General features: G+C 47.1%; 1 protein-coding gene across 1 annotated transcript; it reads left to right on the top strand.

Moving 5' to 3' along the window:
* The first annotated feature begins 1,524 nt into the window (after positions 1-1,524).
* Positions 1,525-26,017, top strand: SYCE3 (synaptonemal complex central element protein 3). The gene is made up of 3 exons (XM_075352332.1): positions 1,525-1,629; positions 11,379-11,487; positions 25,851-26,017. The coding sequence occupies exons 2-3, from the start codon at positions 11,379-11,381 to the stop codon at positions 26,006-26,008; spliced, it is 267 nt and encodes an 88-aa protein (XP_075208447.1). The 5' UTR covers positions 1,525-1,629; the 3' UTR covers positions 26,009-26,017.
* Positions 26,018-27,087: the final 1,070 nt, after the last annotated feature.

Here is a 27,087-nt window from a genome sequence, read left to right on the forward strand (position 1 = left end):
TACATTGTAGCAAATAGACACAAAAGAAGGGGAAAAACTGGACCTCATTATTTATTCATCGGGTCACTCCCCAATAACCACTGAAAACCTGAAACAGAAACCTCTGGGAGTTTTTCTGACCCATACATATACATAGAACAATTATCAAAAGTGCTCCAACCGTCTTATAAATAAATTTATTTTATTGTCACAATAGTACAAAAAACAGTTTATAGCATTATAATTAATCCTGAACAAAAATTCAGCAAAACATATTAAGGTAAAAATCCAAAAGAGAAACCAGGGCAAGAAATGTGGACACGAATAAAAAGCCCAGGAATGGGAGAGGACACGGGACGATAGAGCAATCACTAACCCAGTCAAATAATGGGCAGGAAAATATCCACGTATAATATCGTTGCTGGAGTGCAAGCTAAGGTGACTATGTGCATATCAAGAGAAAATCAGAGCTATTCAGCGAGTGGACACTAGATGGCGCTCAAGCATAAATAACACGTTAATGTGTCCCAGCGCTGAATATTTTATTGCAGCAAAGTATTCCAGGCTTACCCACGTCAGTATGTTGTGAGGCTCACGTACCGGGTCCCCTCCCTCGCCCAACGTAACGTCCGTTTCGAGATGAATCTTCTTCGGGGGCCATGTTGGCCGGGACACATTAACATCCGTCCGCCGCATGCGGTTTTTGCCACTGCGCATGCTCAGTAGCATGCCGCAAGCGGCAAAAACCGGACCGGCCGCATGTAAAAAACTTATGCAAAGGATGCGGTGTTTTCACCGCATCCGTTGCATAGCCTTCACAGCCGGATTGAGCCGCAGAGCTCAAACCGGATGTGTGAAAGTAGCCTAACACACCAAGCCGTATGCATGGTGTGTGAGGCAAAGTGCTGCAATATTATCCACTGTACTTATAAAGCATTGCAGTGGATTATGGAAGCGCAGAAAAAAAAAACGCAAAAACAATTGACATGCTGCTTCTTTTTTCAGCAACAAAATCTTCAAGGAAAAAAGCACTAGGTTAGATGCTCTTCTATGAGGTGGAAAGCACATCCTAAAAATGGACAGTGACCAAAGGTAATGAAAGGAAGACTCAGTGGGGAGATGGGTCAGCAGAGCAGGTCTAGGACAGATGAGTTTAGGCTTTTATTTTTTAACCTCTTCATGGTCTTATAAAGAACCCCAAAAAAGGTGGCTAGCTGGCTGCCATTTTACTGGAATTTTGCAAATAGTTATGAATTGATTAGTTGCATCTATAGCACATCAGAGAGGCCTTTTCCTGCTACTTCTGCTCCCTGCTTCATTGCAACATCTCCGTTTGCTTATGTCATTGAATTATTGCATTAGTTCTCATGTTTTCTCTGAGGAAATAATTTCTAAATTGGAGAAGATAATAAAATTCATGGATTTTTAACATTTCCCCTTATTTAACGACCCAGTATTGGACATAAGCATGAGTGAAAGGAGTCAGGTGGATCTCAGGAAAGTACAGGCCTCATAGTTACCATGACAACACAGCCTGCACGGTGGTGAGGTGGCAGTTACTGAATGACGCAGAAGCTGAGCATCGAGCGCTGAGGTGTTTACCTGGACTTCTGAGAGAAAATAACAGAAAAGAGTGACTACAAGGAAAAAGTATAGTTTAATCAGAAGCAGACGGTGTTGCCTTATATGCTATTACTACAGCATTAACAGAGAATTTAGTAACATATTACACCAACACTTAAGGCTCGTGCGCATGTTGCGTAATTGCATGCATTTACGCTGTGTATTGCATTGCAGCGTAAATGCATGCGTCCTGCGTCCCCTGCACAATCTATGAAGATTGTGCATGATACGTGCGCACGATGCTTTTATGAACGCAGCGATTTGGGTGCTAAAATTTTTACCCAAATCCGTGCGTTCATAAAATGAGCATGTCAATTAATTTGTGCGCTATGGATGCAGCTCCCACTCTGTCTATGGTGAGGGCAGCGTCCCGAGCGCATGAAATCGGCTTTTTTTGTACAGAAAAACTGCATCTGTCGCGGGCGGGGAGGAGGGTGTCAGCACACTACGCTCACCCCCTTCTGCTCGGGTCCGGCAGCTGCTGCTCAGTGGTGGCTCGAGCTGTGAGCCGGATCCCGGGGGTTCTCAAGCGGCACTCCTCGCCCGTGAGTGAAAGGGGTTTGTTGGGTGTGGGGATTGTTTATTGTCCGTGACGCCACCCACGGTTGTGGTGATTTCACCACCGCTGCTCAATATGGGGCTCCCGGGGATGGTGATGCGAAGCAGCTAGGTGTTGTGTTGCCCCTCCGTGGGTAGGGGTTGGTGATCCCGGGGCCCGGTGATGAGAAGGGAGATGCAGGGCCTGGTGGGCGCAGGGACGCGGGGGCAGCGCTGTGCCTTGCGCCACTGTGGTACTCACTCAGCCTGAGACGTTGACACAGTTTTACGGTAAACCACACGGCTGGTCAGACGGTTCCCACGGACGGCTGCACTTGCTCTCCCAGTAGGTGACGGTGATGTCCCTTTTCCTTGCACCTTTATGTCTGTGTTGGTATCGATGGGTTCCCACCGGTAACCCGCTCCCCGGCTTCAAGCTGGACCGGAGGAGCTCTACTCTTTGCCCGCAGGCGCTGGCCCTCAGAAACTGGTGCCCTGGTGGTGGCGGTGTCTCTGCTATTATGGTTGGGCTGTTGCCTTCAATCGGGACTTGGTTGTTGGGGGATCTACGTCCCCTTCACTGACGGATTTGGCAAATTCTGGCGACTCCAAGCCTTGCCGGGGTCTGAGAGGCCCCTGCCCTGGTGCTGACTGTCCTTTGGTACGCTGCTCCAGACCGCCGGGCCACCACCCGTCCGCGGTCCTTCCAGGAACTTCCAAACGGTCACCCCTCCAGACAGTCACCGCCGTTGCTGACCTTGCTGACCCTGTCCTGCACACAGCTGGACTCTCTCTGCAGCTTTCTTTCTGTCACCTTTCACCTTTCTTTCACTTTACTTGTTTACTCCTTTACCTCCTAAACTCAACTTCACTCTAGCCCTGCCTGGGCTCAACTCCTGGGTTTTCCCGCCTCCAGAGCTGTGTCCTCCTCGGTGGGCGGAGCCAACCGCCTGGCCCACCCCCTGGTGTGAACCCCAGCCTCTGGAGGAAGGCAACAAGGATTTTGGTTAGCTTTGATGTGCCTAACTGGGATGTAGGGTGTGTGGGTGCAATGACCTGTGACCCCTGGCTTGCCCAGGGCGTCACACATCCATTATGCAGTGTTTCTGCAGCGATTTGACGCGCACATGTGCTGTCAAATCGCTGCAGAATATTCAGCAGTTACATGCACATGAGCCCTTACTGAGGAACAAGGAAAGACGGGCAGGTTTCACACATCCACATATGAACAGCATGTCAGTTCTCCTTACATGAAATCAACAGACTCATAGGCATATATGAGACTTTTAGGCTATGTTCGCACGTTGCGTTTTTTACCGCGTTTCTGCAGCGTTTTTAGCAGCAGCGTTTTTGTGCTAAAATGCATGCGTTTTTGTTTTCCAGCAAAGTCAATGGGAAAAGCAGAAATCCTGTCTGCACTTTGCTTTTTTTTCTGCAGCGTTTAATTTGCATATTTGTGGTCAAAAACCATGCTGAAAAAGAAGCAGCATGTCAGTTGTTTTTTTGCCATTTCTGCAGCATTTCCTTAACATTGGAGTCAATGAGAAATGGCAAAATGCAACCAAAATCACAATTCCTGCGTTTTTCATGCTTTTTACCTGCTTTTCCACTGCGTTTTTGGCTCCAAAAACGCATGCTTTTCTGGGCAAAAATTAAAGGGTTCTAATGTTCCTTTACACACACACAATAACCGAAAATTTAAATGTAAAAAAATAATAAACTTTACCTATTTTTCTGTTAAAATGTGCATAACCACTATTATATCATTAAAATTGATAATTTTACATATAGTTTTATTAAAAGTTAATTTTATACTTTTTTTCTCTTTTTTCATTCTTTTTGACTATTTCAACTTTATTTCTCAGTGTCTTGATCTACAAAACGCATCTGCAGAAACGCAGGTGAAAACGTAGGTAAAAAGCGCTGAAAACGCACTAAAAACGCGGTAAAAACGCATGCGTTTTTAGCGCTAAAAAATGGTCAAAAGCCATTTGGTCAAAAACCAAGGGAAGGAAACGTGCAGAATAAACTGCAGGTACTCCGACGCAACGTGCGCACATAGCCTTATTTGGGTTTTTGAGACCCCAGCACTTTCAGACATCACTGTCATTACTCGGACCATGAATGTTGCACACGTGACACCGGCCCTAGTGTTGTTCATCGGTATCGTTCAGTATATACTGCCGGATTCGGACAACGTATTACAGTAGTTTGACAGATTTACTAAATTTCCGCCAAACGCTGTGACAAAAAAAAAAATCTGTGAAGCATGAATGTCAATTCCTTCTACAGATTTTTATGCAATGCACAGGGTGAAATACGGTTCAAGTCTGCAGCAAAAATGGGAATTGTGTTTGTGTATTTGCAGCAAAATTTGTGAAGAACCAGCTCAAAATTCCGCAGCAAACCCGCCCTGTGTGGATGTTCACTTAGACTATGTTCACACACAGGTTTTTTTGGGGAGGATTTTAGTGAAAATCTGTTCTAAAATCTTCCTAACAAATTATAGAAAAATGTTGTTTCTTAGATTTTCATTTTTGCTGAAGAGGTTTTGAAAAACTCCTGGTGGAAAAGGAAAAAGTTCATGCCACTTGTTTGACGCCACTTCTGATGGAATCTGCTCCAAAAATGCAGTGTCAGATCAAAAGTCTGCCAAAAGAACTCCCCATGAAAAGAATGCTTCCTGAAGTGGTTGAAAAAATCATTGTCTTTTGAATACTTCAAGAACCTTTGTGTGAACATAGCCAAATAATGACATTCACAGTCTGAATATAATAACAACCGCAACAATCCATATGCATCACAGCCCCATATTTTGACAGCCATAAGCTAGATAAACAACCAGTGTTTACAATGGCAACCTCTACCGCCAGTGGCGTAACTAAAGTCCAATGGGCCTCTGTGCAAAATTTGGGCCTGGGCCCACCCTTTCCCCTTATATTAGTCACTTGTATGGGCTCTTGTAGCTTTCTAAATCCTATAAAGACATATGTGTTGTCCCCCTCTCTTTATGTACTAATGTCCCCCATCCTGGGCCCCTTCCTGATAAATATGTCCCCCACTCTGATATGTATATCTCCTATCCTGGTATATACTGTTATATATACCCCTCATCCTGGTATATATGTCCCCAATCCTGTTATATATGTCCCCAATCCTGGTATACATGTCCCCAATCCTGGTATACATGCCTCCCATCATGGTACAGATGTCCCCCATCCTAGGTCCATCCTGGTATATACTATATGTAACCTGCGATGAAAGGGTGCACAGCTATAATACCAATCAATAAATTGGTGTTGCATCCTGTATAGAACACAAACTGTCAAGAGGAGAAAAGCTAATACTTAATGGATGTGCACATCAGATCTAGTAAGCGCATCCATTACATAGTTTTTTTTCTCCCTTTGACATCATGATATATATATATATATATATATATATATATATATATATATATACATATATATATATGTATATATATATATATATTACAGTATAGACCAAAAGTCTGGACACATCTCATTCAAAGTGTTTTCTTTATTTTCATGACTCTGAAAACTGTAGAAGGCATGAAAACTATGAATTAACACGTGGAATGAAATACTTAACAAAAAAGTGTGAAACAACTGAAAATATGTCTTATATTCTAGGTTCTTCAAAGTAGCGACCTTTTGCTTTAATTACTGCTTTGCACACTCTTAGCATTCTCTTGATGAGCTTCAAGAGGTAGTCACCAGAAATGGTATTCCAACAGTCTTCAAGGAGTTCCCAGAGATGCTTAGCACTTGTTGGCCCTTTTGCCTTCTCTCTGCGGTACAGCTCATACCAAACCATCTCGATTGGGTTCAGGTCTGGTGACTGTGGAGACCAGGTCATCTGGCGTAGCACCCCATCACTCTCCTTCTTAGTCAAATAGCCCTTACAAAGCCTGGAGGTGTGTTTGGGGTCATTGGCCTGTTGAAAAATAAATGATGGTCCAACTAAACGCAAACCGGATGGAATAGTATGCCGCTGCAAGATGCTGTGGTAGCCATGCTGGTTCAGTATGCCTTCAATTTTGAATAAATCCCCAACAGTATCACCAGCAAAGCACCCCCATACCATCACACCTCCTCCTCCATGCTTCACGGTGGGAACCAGGCATGTAAAGTCCATCTGTTCCCCTTTTCTGCGTCGCACAAAGACACGGTGGTTAGATCCAAATATCTCAAATTTGGACTCATCAGACCAAAGCACAGATTTCCACTCGTTTAATGTCCATTCCTTGTGTTCTTTAACCCAAACAAGTCTCTTCTGCTTGTTGCCTGTCCTTAGCATTGGTTTCCTAGCAGCTATTTTACCATGAAGGCCTGCTGCACAAAGTCTCCTCTTAACAGTTGTTCTAGAGATGTGTCTGCTGCTAGAATTTTGTGTGGCATTGACCTGGTCTCTAATCTGAGCTGCTGTTAACCTGCGATTTCTGAGGCTGCTGACTCAGATAAACTTATCCCCCGCAGCAGAGGTGACTCTTGGTCTTCCTTTCCTGGGGCGGTCCTTATGTGAGCCAGTTTCTTTGTAGCGTTTGATGGTTTTAGCCACTGCACTTGGGGACACTTTCAAAGTTTTCCCAATTTTTCGGACTGACTGACCTTCATTTCTTAAAGTAATGATGGCCACTCGTTTCTCTTTACTTAGCTGCTTTTTTCTTGCCATAATACAAATTCTAACAGTCTATTCAGTAGGACTATCAGCTGTGTATCCACCAGACTTATGCACAACACATCTGATGGTCCCAACCCCATTTATACGGAATCCCTCTTATTAAACCTGACAGGGCACACCTGTGAAGTGAAAACCATTTCTGGTGACTACCTCTTGAAGCTCATCAAGAGCATGCCAAGAGTGTGCAAAGCAGTAATCAAAGCAAAAGGTGGCTACTTTGAAGAACCTAGAATAGAAGACATATTTTCAGTTGTTTCACACTTTTTTGTTAAGTATTTCATTCCACATGTGTTAATTCATAGTTTTGATGCCTTCAATGTGAATCTACAATTTTCAGAGTCACGAAAATAAAGAAAGCTCTTTGAATGAGAAGGTGTGTCCAAACTTTTGGTCTGTACTGTGTTTGTTTGTGTGTGTGTGTATATATATATATATATATATATATATATATATATATATCCCCCTTTCCGTTATATAAGTCCCAAATCCTAGTAAATATGGCCTTCATTCTGGTACATATTACTTAAATCATGGTAAACATGTCCCTTATCCTGGTATACATGTCCCCTATCCTAGTATATATGTCCCCCATTCTGTTATATATCTGATATATACAGTGCCTTGCGAAAGTATTCGGCCCCGTTGAATTTTTCATCCTTTTCCCACATTTCAAGCTTCAAACATAAAGATAAAAATAATAATGTTATGGTGAAAAATCAACAAGTAATATGAAAAACTTTCAGCTCACCCATTCCATGTGCTCAGAATTCCCTCTGCTGCTCGGGCTGCAGGTGCTGTTACCTGAGTATAATGAAAAGGAAAGAGTTCTGCCCAGCGCAAGGAGGAGAGATACGTCAGTAAATTTCCAGGTGCTTTATTTTACTTGGTTTCCAATAAAACGATCATATAAACATATGAACAGTTAAGACATAGTCCTCCGTGGATGTTGACACAACAGCAACGCGTTTCGGCTACTGGAGTGTAGCCTTTGTCAAGTCAACAAGTCAAAAATCAACAAGTGGGACACAATTGGGAAGTTGAATGAAATTTATTGCTTATTTTAAACTTTTTTAAAAAATAAATAACTGAAAATTGGGGCGTGCAATATTATTCATCCCCTTTACTTTCAGTGCAGCAAACTCACTCCAGAAGTTCATTGAGGATGTCTGAATGATCCAATGTTGTCCTAAATGACTGATGATGATAAATATAAGCCACCTGTGTATAATCAAGTCTCCGTATAAATGCACCTGCTCTGTGATTGTCTGTGTTCTGTTTAAAGCGCAGATAGCATCATGAAGACCAAGGAACACAACAGGCAGGTCCATGATACTGTTGTGCAGAAGTTCAAAACCGGATTTGGTTGCAAAAAGATTTCCAAAGCTTTAAACATCCCAAAGAGCACTGTGTAAGCGATCATATTGAAATGGAAGGAGTATCATACCCCTGCAAATCTACCAAGACCCGGCCGTCCAAACAAACTTTCATCTCAAACAAGGAGAAGACTGATCAGAGATGTAGCCAAGAGGCCCATGATCACTCTGGATGAACTGCAGAGATCTACAGCTGAGGTGGGAGAGTCTGTTCATAGGACAACAATCAGTCGTACACTGCACAAATCTGGCTTTTAAGGAAGAATGGCAAGAAGAAAGCCATTTCTCAAAGATATCCATAAAAAGTGTTGTTTAAAGTTTGCCACAAGCCACCTGCGAGACACATCAAACATGTCGAAGAAGGTGCTCTGGTCAGATGAAACTAAAATCAAACTATTTGGGCATAATCCCAAATGATGTTCGGCGTAAAAGCAACACAGATCATCACCCTGAACACACCATCCCCACTGTCGAACATGGTGATGGCAGCATCATAGTTTGGGCCTCCTTTTCTTCAGCAGGGACAGGGAAGATGGTTAAAATTGATGGGAAGATGGATGGAGCCAAATACAGGACCATTCTTGAAGAAAACCTGTTGGAGTCTGCAAAAGACCTGAGACTGGGACAGAGATTAGTCTTCCAACAAGACGATGATCCCAAACATAAAGCAAAATTTACAATGGAATGGTTCACAAATAAACGTATCCAGGTGTTAGAATGGCCAAGTCACAGCCCAGACCTGAATCCAATTGAGAACCTGTGGAAAGAGCTGAAAACTTCTGTTCACAAACGCTCTCCATCCAACCTCACTCAGCTTGAGCTATTTGCAAAGGAAGAATGGGCAAAAATTTCAGTCTCTCGATGTGCAAAACTGTTAAGGCCCCGTCACACACAGAGATAAATCTTTGGCAGATCTGTGGTTGCAGTGAAATCATGGACATATTGTTCCATTTGTACACAGCCACAAACCTGCCACTGATTGTCCACAATTTCACTGCAACCACAGATCTGCCGCAGATTTATCTCTGTGTGACAGGGCCTTTAGACACATACCCCAAGCGACTTGCAGCTGTAATCGAAGCAAAAGGTGACGCTACAAAGTATTAATTTTAAAGGGGATGAATAATATTGCACGCCCCACTTTTCAGTTATTTATTTTTTTAAAAAGTTTTAAATAAGCAATACATTTCGTTCATCTTCACAATTGTGTCCCACTTGTTGTTGATTCTTAACCATAACATTAAAATTTTTATCTTTATGTTTGAAGCCTGAAATGTGGGAAAAGGTTGAAAAATTCAAGGGGGCCGAATACTTTCGCAAGGCACTGTATGTCCCAAATCCTGGTAAATATTGTTTATCCCCCACATACAGTATATGACTTCAATCCTGGTAAATATGTCCCCCCTATCCTGGTATATATGACCACAATCCTGGTATATACTGTATATCCCCCATCCTGGAATACATGTCCCCTTCCTGGTATATACCTGATATATACAGTATGTCCCAAATCCTTGTGAATATTGTATGTCCCCCATACTGGAATGTATGTTCTTATCCTTGAACCCTTCCTGGTATATATGTCTTTATCCTGGATATCCTTTTCTATAGCCGGTGCAGGATCCGGTGCAGGATCCAGCTGCCTACTTCAGTGTGCAAGTCATAGCGCATGACATTACTGCTATGTGTCCACAGTCACAACATGCCAACATCAGCTGGTGACCTCTGAGAGGCCGGCAGCATGTATAACGACACAGGGACCCAATGAGCCACTAGACACTTTAGCAGAATATATATCTTCGAACACACATCAACCCAATCAAACTTTTGTAGGTAGAGTTGAAGAAAAAGCTGTATGTACTGTACAGACCAAAGGTTTAGACACACCTTCTCATTCAAAGAGTTTTCTTTACTTTCAGGACTCTGAAAATTGTAGATTCACATTGAAGGCATCAAAACTATGAATTAAAACATGTGGAATGAAATACTTAAAAAAGTGTGAAACAACTGAAAATATGTCTTATATTCTAGGTTCTTCAAAGTAGCCACCTTTTGCTTTGATTACTGCTTTGCACACTCTTGGCATTCTCTTGATGGGCTTCAAGAGGTAGTCACCAGAAATGGTTATCCAACAGTCTTGAAGGAGTTCCCAGAGATGCTTAGCACTTGTTGGCCCTTTGCCTTCACTCTGCGGTCCAGCTCACCCCAAACCATCTCGATTGGGTTCAGGTCTGGTGACTGTGGAGACCAGGTCATCTGGCATAGCACCCCATCACTCTCCTTCTTAGTCAAATAGCCCTTACAAAGCCTGGAGGTGTGTTTGGGGTCATTGTCCTGTTGAAAAATAAATGATGGTCCAACTAAACGCAAACCGGATGGAATAGCATGCCGCTACAAGATGCTGTGGTAGCCATGCTGGTTCAGTATGTCTTCAATTTTGAATAAATCCCCAACAGTGTCACCAGCAAAGTACCCCCACACTATACACCTCCTCCTCCATGCTTCACGGTGGGAACCAGCCATGTAGAGTCCATCCGTTCACCTTTTCTACAAAGACACGGTGGTTGGATCCAAAGATCTCAAATTTGGACTCATCAGACCAAAGCACAGATTTCCACTGGTCTAATGTCCATTCCTTGTGTTCTTCATCCCAAACAAGTCTCTTCTGCTTGTTGCCTGTCCTTAGCAGTGGTTTCCTAGCAGCTATTTTTACCATGAAGGCCTGCTGCACAAAGTCTCCTCTTAACAGTTGTTCTAGAGATGAGAAGGTGTGTCCAAACTTTTGGTCTGTACTGTATACCTGAGTGAGTTGACCAGTATGCATCAACATTAAGAATGTGTTGAAGCGACTTGGGATCAGATTTTGGTTGAGATAAGTTTGAATCTGATCAAGAGCATACCCAGAAGGATTCGGGCTGTGTGGAAAGCCAAAGATGGATTTACAATATACAAACAAAAAAAAAGAAAAACTTACATTTAGATTTTCAGTAGCAAAACTGTAACAATACAGTGACATGAAAAGAATCTGCATAAATAATCATATGCCACATAATTGCAAATCAAATTTATAGATAGACAAAGTTGAAATCCTTATTACCCTTTTGCTGGTCACTGTATGCAGTATATATTAATGATTTCAGGAACATTTTTTTTAAAAACTAGATGGCAGAAGCAAACTCAGAAAAACAGACATGCGGAGATGTTTCTAAGGGGTTAACTGACCTTAACAAGGATATGGAAAGAATGCTAGAGCAAATGGAAAAGATATCAGGTAGGATCAGAAATAGAAATCCAGACCTAGGAAACATGTATGTTAAGTTGCAAGGAATGCAAATATATATGAACAGTAGTACCTCCAGTGAAAAAAAATAGAAACATATCAGTGATTTTATATTTTCACTAGAAGGTGGCCCGATTCTACGCATCGGGTATTCTAGAATTTACGTATTGTGTAGTTAATGTATGATTTTTGTTATATATATATAGATGTTGTTGTGTGTAGTTACCAAGTGTTTGTGTAGGGCGCTGTACATGTTCTGGGTGTTGTCTGGGTGTGGCGGGGGATGAGAGCGGTGTTGTTTGTGTGTTGCGTTGTGTGCGTTGCGTTGTTTGTGGAGCGCTGTGTGTGTGTGTGTTGCGCAGTTTGTGTGGGTGTGGGGTGTGTGTGTGTGTTTTGGTGGGAGGTATGTTTTGTGCAATGTGTGTGTTGTGCGGCATGTGCGTATATTTGTGTGTGCTGCGCTGTTTGTGTGTTGGGTGTCTGTGTAGGGCGGTGTTTGTGGTTCCCAGTGTGTGTGTGGTGTTGTGCAGTGGGGGGAGGTGTGCACCCCCCATCGTGCTCCATCCCCCATGCTGCGCACCCCCCATTGTGCTCCATCCCCCATGCTGCGCACTCCCCATCGTGCTCCATCCCCCATGCTGTGCACCCCCCATCGTGCTCCATCCCCTATGCTGCGCACCCCCCATCGTGCTCCATCCCCCATGCTGCACACTCCCCATCGTGCTCCATCCCCCATGCTGCGCACCCCCCCATCGTGCTCCATCCCCCATGCTGCGCACCCCCCATCGTGCTCCATCCCCCATGCTGCGCACCCCCATCGTGCTCCATCCCCCATGCTGCACACTCCCCATCGTGCTCCATCCCCCATGCTGCGCACTCCCCATCGTGCTCCATCCCCCATGCTGCGCACCCCCCCATCGTGCTCCATCCCCCATGCTGCGCTACCCCCCATCGTGCTCCATCCCCCATGCTGCGCACCCCCATCGTGCTCCATCCCCCATGCTGCACACTCCCCATCGTGCTCCATCCCCCATGCTGCGCACCCCCCATCGTGCTCCATCCCCCATGCTGCGCACCCCCCATCGTGCTCCATCCCCCATGCTGCGCACCCCCCATCGTGCTCCATCCCCCATGCTGCACACTCCCCATCGTGCTCCATCCCCCATGCTGCGCACTCCCCATCGTGCTCCATCCCCCATGCTGCGCACCCCCCATCGTGCTACATCCCCCATGCTGCGCACCCCCCATCGTGCTACATCCCCCATGCTGCGCACTCCCCATCGTGCTCCATCCCCCATGCTGCGCACCCCCCATCGTGCTACATCCCCCATGCTGCGCACCCCCCATCGTGCTACATCCCCCATGCTGCGCACTCCCCATCGTGCTCCATCCCCCATGCTATAATAGTTCTCCTATTATACTCAGAGAGGAGTATAATAGGAGGACTATAATAGGAGGAGTAGTCCTGGGGGGAGAGGAGTATAATGCCGGCTCCCTGCACATGTGTACCGGGAGCCGGTGTACGCTGGTAACTATGATACACATCAGGTAACTAAGGGACCTTAGTTACCCGATGTGTATAATGGTTACCAGCGTTCACCGGCTCCGTCACGATACCAGCAGCGCAAGGTTATGTCTGGCGATGCGTGCGGAGGGCCGGGGCGAGCGGCCAATCCATGCGGAGGGCAGGGCCAGGCCGAGGCGAGCGACCAATCCGTGGTGGGGGGGCGGGGCCAGGCCGAGGCAGCGGCCAATCAGACGCTTGTCACCGTAAGGACACAATTTTGGAGCAAGACAGACAGACCGACAGACAGACAGACAGACAGAATAAGGCAATTATATATATAGATGTGCATTACCTCCTTAGTACGTAGCTCAGATGTTTTTACTGCAGATCTTTCCCTTTTAATTTAATAACTGGCTATTGTTATCATTGGGGGTTATGTTATAGAATTACTTACACTCACATTTGGCCAAGTTCATTATTTATTCAAGCTCACTTTAAGCCTATGACCCCAGGGATACTCTGGGATACTCGGTCCCGGGCCTGCTTTCACTGGGGAAGTATCATGGGTGTAATGGCAGGTGCCCGGTTCCATGACCCTGGGGGTTGCTTTTAAAAGGGGGATATTTACGGGGATATTCTAATAAAGTTTTTGTCGTGACGCCACTTGAAGGTTGTGGCTATACAGGTGGAGCGGACGATGCACAGTCTCTCACCGCTGGCCCTGGGGCTTATGTTAATGGCAGCCTGGATGTTGCGGCCCTCCGCAAGTAGCGCTAGGCTCCAGGGGATAGAGGATGGTGGTTGTTGGTTATGTCTGTTAATAATGCTGGGACGCGTAAAGAAGGTAGGCCACACAAGGGATTGCAGTGTAACTGGTTCTTTTCTCACTGAGATGTTGTTTACAACCCGATGGAGGCTGGTCCTCACCACTGGTCCCCTTAGTCCCAGTGCCGGTGTGGTGACCTGGTGGCTTCCTTCCCCTGCACCTGTCTCTGGTTGGTGGGTCCCCGTGGCTTGGAGTGTCTGGGGATCCCCTCCTGGTAGTCTTTCAGTCTTAGTCCGTACGGCAGGTAACTTGAACCCTGTTGAGACGGATCTCCATTCTCGTTCCTCAGTTCTCCCGTCGTTACTGTGTCCCGGATTTTACGTACGGTCGGTAAGGTCGGATGGTCCCTTCACTGTTCAGATTTTATCACGTCTGCCTGGAGAATTTTCCTGACCTAGGGCTCTGTACCCCGTTGGTGCTATGGTTCCAAGAGTACTCCACTGTACTCCTTTGGCAACCACACGCCTGAGCCTGACAGGTCACTGCTACACTCTCCCGTCAGTACGTTATGTCCGACTCCTTGCATCTCCACTTACTGACTGTCTGACCCCGCCTCCCTGGTTGTCGCCTAGTGGACTGGATCGGTTCCACCCTTAAGTGGCCATCCATTGGGTCCAACCCTAGACTGTCACCAGTTTCTGGGGGGAAAAACAGGGATTACTTGAATGTTTTGATGTTACCGGCACTGGCCTTCTGGGTCCCTGAAGGCAGGCCCTGCATTTTTGACAGGATGCAGTTCCCTGTAGCTCCTGATGGCTCAGGGGTGCTACACTTACACTTGACTCTCCTCATGCTCTTCTAAAACCATAGTGCTGTTAGAAGCATATAGCACAATAGGGCATTCATACTACATGAATTTAAAAAATAATGCCTCTCTCTGTTGCCTACGGAATCTGAGAGTCAATGGCTTTGTAGCTGGTTCTATTGCTTTGCAGCATTAAACCAAACTTTAAACCAAACCAAGAAAACATCTACCATACTTTTCGGACTATAAAAAGCACGTAGGTTTTAGAGGTGGAAAATAGGAAAAAACATTTTGAAGGAAAATAATATGGTAAAATATCTTAGCTGACGATGTTTCACTGTGAAATGCTGCGGCGATACAAAGAAAAACAAACCGCACTTTGCCTTCCCCTCTCCTGCTGCCGATGACTGACAGGTCTCTTTCTGTACAGTGTATTCAGGAAAAAAAATTGTCACTTAATGGGAGCAGATGGAGAGAAGCCGCTGGGGACCCAACTGTCCGACTAGTTTCCAGTGTGGCTTGGTCTCGGTGGCTTTCCAAGTACAGTATGTTTTTCTCTGAAATGCTGTAGCGTTTTTTTTTATTAAGACTTAATTAAATCTTAATGCTTGCCTCTTCACAGCTTTTCTAAGTATTCCGGTTCTCTGTGCAGCACGTTTCATATCTATGTGGCTCTGCTTGAATCACTGCAGCCGCACTCTACAGGAGCAAGTGGGCCGTCTCCCGCCCAAATCACAAGCAGCAGTGATGTACAGAACAGCACAGTGCGCATTCCCCCTGACCCTGCCTCTTCATTGCGTCACTGCAGCTTGTGATCTGAGCGGGAGACCACCCACTTCCTCCTGTCTAGCGCGGCTGCAGTGATTAAAGCAGAGCCAGTGAGAAATCATAAATATGCCCAGTGTCGGACTGGCTACCGGAGAAACCGCCAGTAATACCAGGCCTGGCTGCGGTTACCTGCATTAAACTCCGGAGCTCTCACCTGAGCTCCGGAGTGCAGCCTGGACTGAACCGCAAGCGCCGACTGATTCCCCAGCGATGGCAGTTCAGTTCATGACAGCTGCGGACAGGCCGGGCTGAACTCTGGAGCTCAGGTGAGAGTCCAATGTAGGTAACCGCAGCCAGGCCTGGTATTACTGGCGGTTTCTCCGGTAGCGAGTCCGACACAAAATGTGCTGCACAGAGAACCGGAGTACATAGAGAAGCTGTGAAGAGGCAAACAAGAGTGCGGTGGCACTGACAGAACTGCTGCTGCCAGCACCCTGCAGGTGCCTCCTCTTAATAAAAACTGAATATGCACTGCTTCTGTGGCGCCCCTGACCTGGTCAGGCACCACTGAGTACTGCACCCACCCTGGGGACAGTACAATACAGGTAATCCAGAAGGCTGACCGAGGTGTGACTACACAGGCGCATAGTGATCAGGTCTCACACATGTACCTTTGAGAGGACCCCTGGGGATCCCAGGAGGGGGCAAAGCCTTCACCTCCACTGGAATAGTGGAGGGGGCCAAAAGCCTCCATCTCCACTCAAGGGGTGTGGTAAGAGAGCCTGGTTGCTAGGTGGCGTAGGCAAGAACAGGAGAGGAGGAGCAGTGAGCCAGTTCAGTGTGGAGTTCAGGGGGGGCAGACGTCAGGAGCAGACGTCAGGAGCAGACCCCTGGGGCTGTTGCAGTCTGACAGCGTCCGCGCAGTGGCTACCGATGGGGGAGAACAGTCACCTAGTAGTGCTACCCGAAATCCATCTTCAGCTAAAGAGAGAGCAACGGAGTGGGAAGTAAGGAGACTGCTAGGGAGTTACCAGGCCCAAACGGGTAGTAGGTCCCAGTGCAGGGATAGATCCACCTTTCCTTGCCAAACCTGCTTGAGGGGGCACTTCACACCCCCAAGAACACACTACAGAGTCCGCAGCCACGTAGCCACAGTTAGGGCCCATAGTTCACAGGAGGCAAGCAGCCGGAGTGTCCTGGTCCAGGCTACAAGCAAACGGGCCAAACGAAGGGGAGAGAGGCATCAGCAACTTCCCTGGGTGACCCCCATAGGGACTAAAAGTCGGGGTTACCCCAAAACGCAAAGGGCTAAGGAAGGCGAGTCGGTAGTCACCCTCATCAGTCAGCCTGAAGGACACCTGGTTCCAGCCTGGTTCGTCCCAGCTACGCCCGGGTTACTCACTCTGCCACCTTCCGTGAGTAAAACCCCTGAAAGACATTTCGCTTGTGTGGAGTTATTCTGCGCCTTGTGGTTCTACACACCTACACAGGGCCCTGGGGCTTGCCTCACTCTCAGGAGGCTATTACAACCGACTGCACCCACCATCAGCCCCAGGCATCCCTTAATCTGCAGTGGCGGTCCCCACTGACCGCAATTCTGAGAGTGGCGTCACGACAAATAGAAGATTTCCTACCGGTGACAGGATCCAGCTGCGTGGAGTCCCTGAAGGTAATGCACCGACACAGCGTTTACAGGGCTTCACACTTCCGACGCCCATAATCCTACCTACTTCTTGGTGCCAGCTTCAGTGCAGAGAGGTGGTCAGGATGGGGAGCAGGGAGTATTGATTTTCTTAAATAATTGTCACACGTGACTGCCCGAGTCACCGGATTCCTCCTCCGGCCTCATGTGACCGTTGCCGCCTCCCACAGTAAGCTACATCTGGACTATTAGATGCAACCCCACTTTCCTCCCAAATTTGGAGGAAAAAAGTGTCTTATAGTCCAAAAACTATGGTATATGGAGATGCTATGATTGTATCCTAAGTAGGAGTGGTTTCTTTCAATGCTTCAAAAAGCATATTAAAGGGAATTTGTCACCAGGTTTTTACCACCTAATTTGAGAGCAGCAAAATGTAGGGGCAGAGATCCTGATTCCAATGGTGTTTGACTTACTGGGCTGCTTAGTGTAGTTTTGATAAAATCACTGTTTAATCAGCAGTAGATTATCATTAGAGGACTACTTGACATGCTGCCCGGTAGTCCAGCATATTCATGAGCTCTGTGTAACCACTAGATTTGCAGCTGAGAAAACATTGATTTTATCAAAATGAAAGCAAACAGCTCAGTAAGTGACACATCGCTGGAATCAGGGTCTCTGTCTCTACATTATGCTGCTGTCAGTTAAGGAAGCAAAAACCTGGTGAAAGATTTAGGCCTCCTTCATACATCTGTGTCTGCAGTATGTGTGACAACCGTTTTCACACGTACTGGATGGACTCCCATAGATGCATTAAAATCAGTGTGCTGATGATGTTTTCACATATACGGTCTGTCCATTTGGAGCACATGTGTGTTTGTGTGCACCACATGTCCATTTTCTGCCAGCAGCACGGGTGTCACAGGGACCGCACACTGATGTGATCCGTGTGATATCAGTGTGAAGCCACCTTCACACAATTGTGATAAAAACGCACATGTAGCCATCTGTGTGAGGTGATTTTGGCACACGTGTGTTCTTCATGTAGATAGCACACGGAGATCAGGAACTTTTTACTCACCTGTCCCCAGCGCTGTTGCCTCCAGCGCTACAGTTTCCGGGTCTGCGGTGCAGTGAACGTTGATGAGCATAATGAGCGGGATAAGAAGCAAATAACAGCAGCGCTGAAGACAGGTGAGTATAGAAAATCATTTTATTCAAAGACACGTGCTTTCCCCAATATCTGTCACACTGATGTCACATGAATCACATCAGTGTGTAGTCCGTGTGACATCAGTGCTGCTGCACAAAAATGGATTAGTCTCCGTGCGGAACAGACGGACACGTGTGTGCGCCACACGGACACACGTCCGTCAAAAAACACGGATGTGTGCGCAGACCCATTGATTTTAATGGGTCTACGTATGTCCGTGTCTCCGGTACGTATGAAAACGGATGTTATGCGCACTGGAATCACAGATGTGTGAAGGGGGCCTGACACGTACTGGAGCAAAACACAGGTCACATAAAAATAAAAAATTTTTATACTTGCCTGTCTCCGACGCTGCTGCCTCTGCTGTTGCTTCCCAGCCCGCTCATTAAGCTCATGCATATTCACTGCATTTACCACGGACCCAAAAGTATCAACAGCGTGGGAGACAGGTAAGTATATCAGCTCATGCTGTCCGTGTGCTATCCAGATATCACACAAATAGCACAGGGACAGCATACGGTACATACACACGTACACACGTTTGCACTTTCACCCCAGACTGTGCAAAACGTTTGTGTTTTGCACCAATCTGTGAAGGAGGCTTTAGTGAGCATTCATTTTTTGCAGCGATAATCCATATACCTCACAGGTGTGGCCTATCAAGGTGCTGATTAGACAGCATGATTATTGCACAGGTGTGCTTTAGGCTGGCCACAATAAAAAGCTGCTCTAAAATGTGCAGTTTTACAGTATTGGAGGTCCAGGGTGCAACTAATCTCCTTCGCATAGAGTTCATAAGGTTGTTAATTGTGGCCTGTAAATTGTTGGTCCGCTCCTCTTCAATGGCTGTGTAAATTTGCACCTTATTGGCTGGAACTTGAACATGCTGTTGTATACATTGATCCACGTCATCCCAAGCATGCTCAGTGGGTGACATATTCGGTGTGTCGCGGGCGGAGGAGGGGACGCTGCGCTCTCCCACTGCTCGGGTCCGGCTGCTGCTGCTCGGTGGTGGCTCGAGCGGTGGGCCGGATCCCGGGGACTCGAGCGGCGTTCCTCGCCCGTGAGTGAATAGGGGGGGAGGAATTGATTGTGGGGATTTGATATTGTCCGTGACGCCACCCACGGTTGTGGTGAGATTGGTGACACCACCGCTGCTCTGGACGGGGATCCCGGGAGCGATGACATGGAACAGCCTGGATGTTAGTTCTCCCCTCCGTGGGTAGGGGGTTGGTTGTCCCGGGGCCCGGTGAGGGGGTAGGGATGGATGGCAGGCGGGTTACAGGGCCTGGTGAGGTGCAGGGTCGCGGGGGGCACTCAGCCAATGATGTACACAAAGTCTCCGGTAAAACAAATGGCTGGATGGACGGGTCCCACAGACGGCTGCGGTGTTTCTCCTCCCGGCAGGTTGATGGTGACTGCCTTTCCCTGCACCTGTGTAGTGTAAACGGTTCCAATGGGTTCCCACCGGTAACCCGCTCCCCAGCTTGAAGGTTGCTGAAGGAGCCCCTTTTGCCCGCAGGCTCTGGCTCTGGGAACTTTAGCCTTGGCGGTGACTGTGTTTCCCTCTAACGGTTGGACTGTTGCCTTCTGTCGGGACTTGGCTGCTGGGAAACCCAGGAGGTTCCCTTCGCTAACGGATTTGACAAATTGCACGGCGACTCCTAGCCTTGTCGGGGTCTGTAAGCCCCTGCCGGATGGTGCTGGCTTCTCTTTGCGTACCGGTCCGGTACCGCCGGGCCACCGCCCGTCCACGGTCCTTACGGCTAGCTCCAATAGGCCTCTCCTGCAGACGGTCACCACCGTCTGCCAACCTTGCTGTTCCGTCCGGACCACTTTCTGTCTGCTCCTTTTCCACTTCACTCTCCTCTCACTTTCACTTCCAAACTGAAACTGACTCCTTTTCCCGCCTCCAGGACTGTGAACTCCTCGGTGGGCGGGACCAACCGCCTGGCCCACCCCCTGGTGTGAACATCAGCCCCTGGAGGGAGGCAACAAGGGTTTTTGTCTGACTTTGGTGTGCCTGACCGGGAGTGTGGGGTGTGTTGGTGTAGTGCTTGTGACGTCCTGGCTTGCCCAGGGCGCCCCAGGTGAGTATGCTGCCATTCATTCATGCCAGTGCATTATGCTGCAACATGAGGTGATGGTCCTGGATGAGTGGCACAACAATGGGCCTCATGATCTCGTTAAGATATCTTCCTGTGTTTGCTGTCCATAACATACACCTGTGCAATGCCCATACCATAACATCACCGCCATCATGGGCCACTTGATTCACAACAATGACATCAGCAAACTACTCATCCACACGCAGTCTGCCATCTGCCTTATAGAGTGAAAACCGGGATTCATCCATGAAGAGAATACCTCTCAACATGTCAGACTCCATCGAATGTGAGTATTTGCACTGTCAAGTTGGTTACGACTACCAACTGCAGTCAGGTGTAGACCACAATGAGGACACCAAGCAGGAGATGAGGTTCCCTGAGATGGTTTCTGACAGTTTGTGCAGAAATTCTTTAAGGGCCCGTTATACGCTACGATATATCTAACGATATGTCGTTGGGGTCACATCGTTAGTGACGCACATCCGGCATCATTTGATATATCGTAGCGTGTGACAGCTACGAGCGACTGTGAACGAGCAAAAATACTCAGCTTATCGTTGCTCGTTGACACGTCGCTCATTTTCAAAAAATCGATCATCCTTCTGCGTGCCGGTTGTTCATCATTCCTGAGGCAGCACACATCGCTCCGTGTGACACCCCGGGAACGATGAACTGCAGCTTACCTGCATCCCGCTGGCAATGAGGAAGGAAGGAGGTGAGCGGGATGTTACGTCCCGCTCATCTCCGCCCCTTCGCTTCTATTGGGCGGCCGCTGTGTGACGTCGCTGTGACGCCGAACGTCCCTCCCCCTTCAGGAAGAGGATGTTCGCCGCCCACAGCGAGGTCATTCGGGAGGTAAGTATGTGTAACGGGGGTTACCGACTTTGTGCGACATGGGCAACAAATTGCCCGTAACACACAAACGATGGGGGGCGGGTGCGATCGCACATGCGAACGCACGATAAATCGACTCGTGTAAGGGACCCTTTAGTTATGCAAACCAATTGTTGCAGCAGCTGTCCAGGTTGCTAGTGTCAGATGATTTTGGAGGTGAAGATGCTGGATGTGGTAGTCCCTGGGCTGGTGTGGTTACACTTCGTCTGCAGTTGTGAGGCCAGTTGGATGTACTGCCAAATTCTCTAAAATGCCTCTGGAAATGGCTTATGGTAGAGAAATGAATATTCAATTTAGGTGGATGAATTATCTCAGCAAAGGAGAAGTGCTCACTAAAGGCCGCGTTACACGCAGCGATATTGTTACCGATATCTCTAGCGAGCGTACCTGCCCCCGTCGGTTGTGCATCAAGGGCAAATCGCTGCCCGTGGCGCACAACATCGCTTACACCAGTCACACATACTTACCTGCCTAGCGACGTCGCTGTGGCCGGCGATCCGCCTCCTTTCTAAGGCCGCCCAATAGAAGCGGAGGGGCTGAGATGACCGGGCCGAACATCCCCCCACCTCCTTCCTTCCTCATTGCGGGCGGCCGCAGGGACGGTGATGTTCCTCGTTCCTGCGGTATCACACGTAGCGATGTGTGCTGCCTCGGGAACGACGAACGACCTGCGTCCTCAACAATCAACGATTTTATGAAAATGAACGACGTGTCAATGATCAACGATAAGGTGAGTATTTTTGATAGTTAACGGTCGCTCGTTGGTGTCACACGCAACAACGTCGCTAACGATGACAGATGTGTGTCACGGAATCCGTGACCCTGGCGATATAGCGTTAGATAACTCATTGCGTGTGACTGGGCCTTAAGATCGGAGTCACACTTTCGAGTAACTCGCATCGGCATCACCTGACACAGCCTGCAGGAGCGTGTTAGCTGCATAGAAATACATGCAGCCGACTCGCTTCCATCAGGAGAATGTGTGGCCGTGCTGGGTGATGCCAATGCGACACTCGCAATTGTGACTCCGGCCTACCATATATATTGCAATAACACATCTTTTGTTATACACATGTGTAGCACCCAGGGGGCAGGGGGATTCAGGCACGGGGGTGTCTAATACCTGAGTTACTTGTCGCTGGGCTGGTGTGATAATCTGGATTGTCACGGTGGCCTGCCCGGCTTCATGCTCAGAGGTGTACACCAATAAAGAAGCGAGATGATGGGAGCAGTAGTAGGATGAATGTCGTGACGCCATCTGTGGTATGCGGCCAGGGATTTAGCCGCCGCTGCTGTCGCTGTCCTCCGGGGCGGATGGTAGTAGCAGCCAGGGATGGTATCGCTCCCCACAGATGGAGCGGGCCCTGGGGAGGATGATGAGAGAAGTAGTGATGGCGTTTGGCGCCGAGGCACGGGGCGGTTGTGCTGGTAATCAAGAGGCAGAGTCTATGGCTGCGGTTCCAGGTGTCTTTACTCACTCTTTGTGTTGTGCCGCTCGCCCGGGTAATACTGTTCATTTGCTGCGATGGGCTCCGCCGACCCCGGATAAGTTAGGAGAAGTCACCGGTGTTGGAAAGAAGAAGAAAGTCCTTTTTCAGATTGGTCCTCTGTTATGTGAGGCACCTGGGCTGAGCGTTACTCTGCCAGCCCCAGGCCCCGTGAAAAGAGGTGTGCCAGAACTGATGTCCCGGGTAGACTGTCTAGTGATTCTGTTTGTTTGCTCCTATTTCTACCCCAAGTGGAATCCGCCCCCCAGGTGGTTGTCCTAGTGACCGAGGAATTCCCATGCTTTGTGATGGCCAACCCCCTGGCTACCGTAGCACAGCTCCCCAGAGAGAGGCTCCTAAGCTTTATGTAAAGTGTGAATGTGGAATACCGGTGATTAACCCCCTCCTTACCTCAAGGTGAATACTGCAACTAAATGAGCTGCAATTCTCTGTGGCGACTGAAGCCTCAGGGGCGCCACACATGTTTATTTCCTTTGTGTACTGGAACAAAAAAAAAAAACACAGAAAAAAAGGCCAGACAAAATTGTTGGCACCCTCAATTTAATATTTGGTTGAATATAGCTAGAAAATCAGTATACACGTCTAGAGTACCCAGTGTGCACAGAGACTAAAATAAATAGCAGGTAGCAGCGCCGATCATTCCTGTCGCAGTGTCAAAAATGTGTTAAAAAAAACCCAAATATATAAATATGTGCTGCTGCGCTAATCAGTCTGCAACTGTTATATACACAAGGATTTGCAAACCCTGATGTGTATAATGGTCGCAGACTAATTAGCAGGGCAGCACATCTAATATATAGAGCTGAATGTGTGTGTGTGTGTGTGTGTGTGTGTGTGTGTGGGTGTGTGTGTGTGGGTGTGTGTCCAATTTACCAATTAATTTTGCCCCTATTTACATAATGGGGAAAAAGTGAAACAAAAAGTGTATCAGCACCGTCGCATTTACAATCACGAAATTTTGCACAGACACCTCATGTGACCCAGGGAACGTCGTAGACTATGTTTTGACAGGAAAATTTAACCCCGCGCTTTACAGTTACTCTTCAAAACACATGCCTCCATTAAAGTAAATGGAGCCTGGAACTACAGGTTATTAGTAGGAGCTGTAATTGGTTGCTACAGGAACAAAAGACATTCATAGTATAAGAAGCTTATATGTGAGGTAATAAGATGTCGGTGAGGAGACGGATAGAGACAGACAGAGAGACAGACAGAGAGACAGATAGAGAGACAGAGAGACAGACATAGAGACAGACATAGAGACAGACAGAGAGACAGACCTGGAAAGAGACAGACCTGGAAAGAAACTGACCTGGAAAGAGACTGATGGGGAAAGAGACTTACCTGGAAAGAGACTGATGGGGAAAGAGACTGACCTGGAAAGAGACTGATGGGGAAAGAGACTGATCTGGAAAGAGACTGATCTAGAAAGAGACTAACCTGGAAAGAGACTGATGGGGAAAGAGACTGACCTGGAAAGAGACTGACCTGGAAAGAGACTGATGGGGAAAGAGACTAATCTGGAAAGAGACTGACCTGGAAAGAGACTGATGGGGAAAGAGACTGACATGGAAAGAGACTGATGGGGAAAGAGACTGACCTGGAAAGAGACTGATGGGGAAAGAGACTGACCTGGAAGGAGACAGACCTAGAAAGAGACAGATGGGGAAAGAAACAGAGAGATAGAGACAGACAAAAAAAAGAGACAGAGACAGGCAGATGGGGAAAGAGACAGATGGGGAAAGAGACAGACGGGGAAAGAGACAGACGGAGCACATTACTTGGCCAATTTAGTTAAATCTGTGTGGAATATCGAAATATATGTTGTGAAATGCTTCTATTAGCTTAGTTTTTGCCTTTTAATAATTACATTTCTATCTATTTGTTTTGTGATTTTTGCGTGCAGAATAAATTTTTGTTAATAGAGTCTATTTTGTTAACAACAGTTATTAACTCGGGCGAAGCCGGGTAATACAGCTAGTATTTATATATTAATATTTGGTTGCCCACGCTTTGGAATAAATAAATAAATAATTGCGATCAGTCGCTTCCTATAACCATCAACAAGCTTCTTAAGGCTGCTTTACACGCTACGATTCATCTGACGATATGTCGTCGGGGTCACGGTTTTCGTGACGCACTTCCGTCATCGTTAGCAACATCGTTGCGTGTGACACCTACGTGCGACTCCGAACGATCGCAAATAGGGTAAAAAAATCGTTGATTGTTGACATGTCATTCAGTTTCAAAATATTGTTCGTCGTTTGGAACGCAGCAGACATATTGCTACGTTTGACACCCTGCCAACGACGAACAACATCCACACGACCGCCTTGGTCAAACAATATATCGCTGAACGATGTAGCGTCGTTTGTGAGATGTGTACGTGTGACGTCCTATGAGCGATCTCGGCAAATCGTAACAATGATCTGGGTGTGTCACATCGCTAACGAGATCGCTAGCGATATCGTTGTGTGTAAAGCAGCCTTAACACCTCTCATCTGGAATTTTGGACTCTTCTTTTACAAACTGCTCTAGGTCTCTCATATTTGAAGGCGCTTTCTCCAAACAGCAATTTTAAGATCTTTCCACAGGTGAGCATTTGGATTTAGATCCGGACTCATTGCTGCCACTTAAGAACTCTCCAGCGCTTTGTTTCTATCTATTTCTGGGGGCTTCTTGAAGTATGTTTGGGACCATGTCATTGGAAGACCCGTGAGCTAGGATGAAAACCCAGCTTTGTGACACTGGGCACTACATTGCAACCCAAATTTCATTTGTTATCTTCAGATTTCATGATGCCTTGAACACAGACATATTTGGAAAAGGGCCAACAATTTTGTCCAGCCCATTTTGGCTTTTTTGTGTGAAATTATGTTCACTTTGCCTTGTTACATTTTTTTTGTGTTGTTCCAATGCACACAAAGAAAATAAATATGTGCATAACAAAACAAGTGTAATAAGTTTCTGGGAAAAATACTTCATTTTCTGGAACAATTTCAAGGGTATCAACACTCAAGGCTTTCAGCCATGACTTTGTATATGTTTATATATAATAGTATATATATATATATATATATATATATATATATATATATATATATTTTATTGCTTGTTAACTGATATGTGTCTGGATTTTTCTTTAGTTAAAACTACATGGATGGTGTATGAAATGGTAATGACACACAGTGATCCTGCCATTGTTGACCAAATGAGAAGACTAGAGGAAAGTTTCTTGCAGTGCAAAGAAGAAATAGAGAAAAAGTGGAGAGACATGTTAGATGAAACCAAGGAAACCTCATAGAATCACAATGGTCAATAAAATGTTTGTGATTTATTCTCATAGCATTGTTCCTTTTATTAAATATTAATTCTAGTCTGTAACTTAAATTTCCTCATGATTCCTCTTGCTTGAAATCCCGCAAACTACTCTGTTTCTTTCAGATTGTATGGTATACGACAAAATGGTTAGTTGATAACACATGAAGAGACCAACAGAGTTTATAACATTTGTAGAAAATTACAAACCATATCATTGATGTGACGTGCCCACAGGCTCGAGGGTTACCCGTTACCGGGCCGCGGTGCTTCTGCTGGGTCGCCGCGGTGGCCTTGCCTGAATCCGTGAGCCCGGGTGTCAATAAAAGTCAGGGGACGGGGGGATGATGGGGGGTAGTTGGTCGTGACGCCACACATGGTGTGCTGCCAAGATTAGCCGCTGCTGAGGGATTGCTTCTCTCTTCCTGGGCGGATGGCTACGCAGCTCAGTTGGTACAGCTCTCCACTGGCAGAGCTATGCCCCAGGGAGGATGGTGGTGGTGGTAGTCTCTTAGGCGCGGACAGCGCTGAGGGCACCATGATGTGGGCGCCGGCAGTAACGGGACGACACAGACGGTGCAGTTCAAGGTCTCTTTACTCACTGGTCACACCCGGCCGTTGGACATGCCGATCCCCGCTGCGATGGGCTGCAGCCGATCCCAGATACTTTGGAGGTCATGACCGGTGGTCCCTTCAGTTAGTTTCTTTTCGTCGGTCTCCCTCCACCCCAGCTCCTGGGCCGTGGAACAGGTCATGGGTGCCTGCTGCACTCCCCACAAACCCTGGGAACCCCCTTCTTTTCCTAAGAACCCGAGTCAAGCCTCCAGCTCCAGACCATGGGCCCCGAACTATTCGATGTGTCCTGCTCCTCCTAAGTATGACCTCACATGGACACTGTCCGGTGCTGACTGACTATTGTGTGTAGGATGGCTCCTAACTTCTCCTGTGGGTGCCCTGCCTCCCGGGTTCCTGACTAATCGGCATGAGCTCCCATACCTCGAGATGGCCACTCCAGCTGTTACCCTAGCCTGGTCCCAGGGACAGAACCCCATGTTATGTGTTGGT

The sequence above is a fragment of the Anomaloglossus baeobatrachus genome, chromosome 5 (genome assembly GCF_048569485.1).
Source record: "Anomaloglossus baeobatrachus isolate aAnoBae1 chromosome 5, aAnoBae1.hap1, whole genome shotgun sequence".
NCBI lineage: Eukaryota > Metazoa > Chordata > Amphibia > Anura > Aromobatidae > Anomaloglossus > Anomaloglossus baeobatrachus.

Bases quoted from the DNA above. Each gene is read 5' to 3' on its own strand.
- SYCE3 (XM_075352332.1), top strand. From the start codon at position 11,379: ATGGCAGAAGCAAACTCAGAAAAACAGACATGCGGAGATGTTTCTAAG. The intron at 11,488-25,850 runs GTAGGATCAGAA...ATTTTTCTTTAG, and splicing joins GCAAATGGAAAAGATATCAG to TTAAAACTACATGGATGGTG.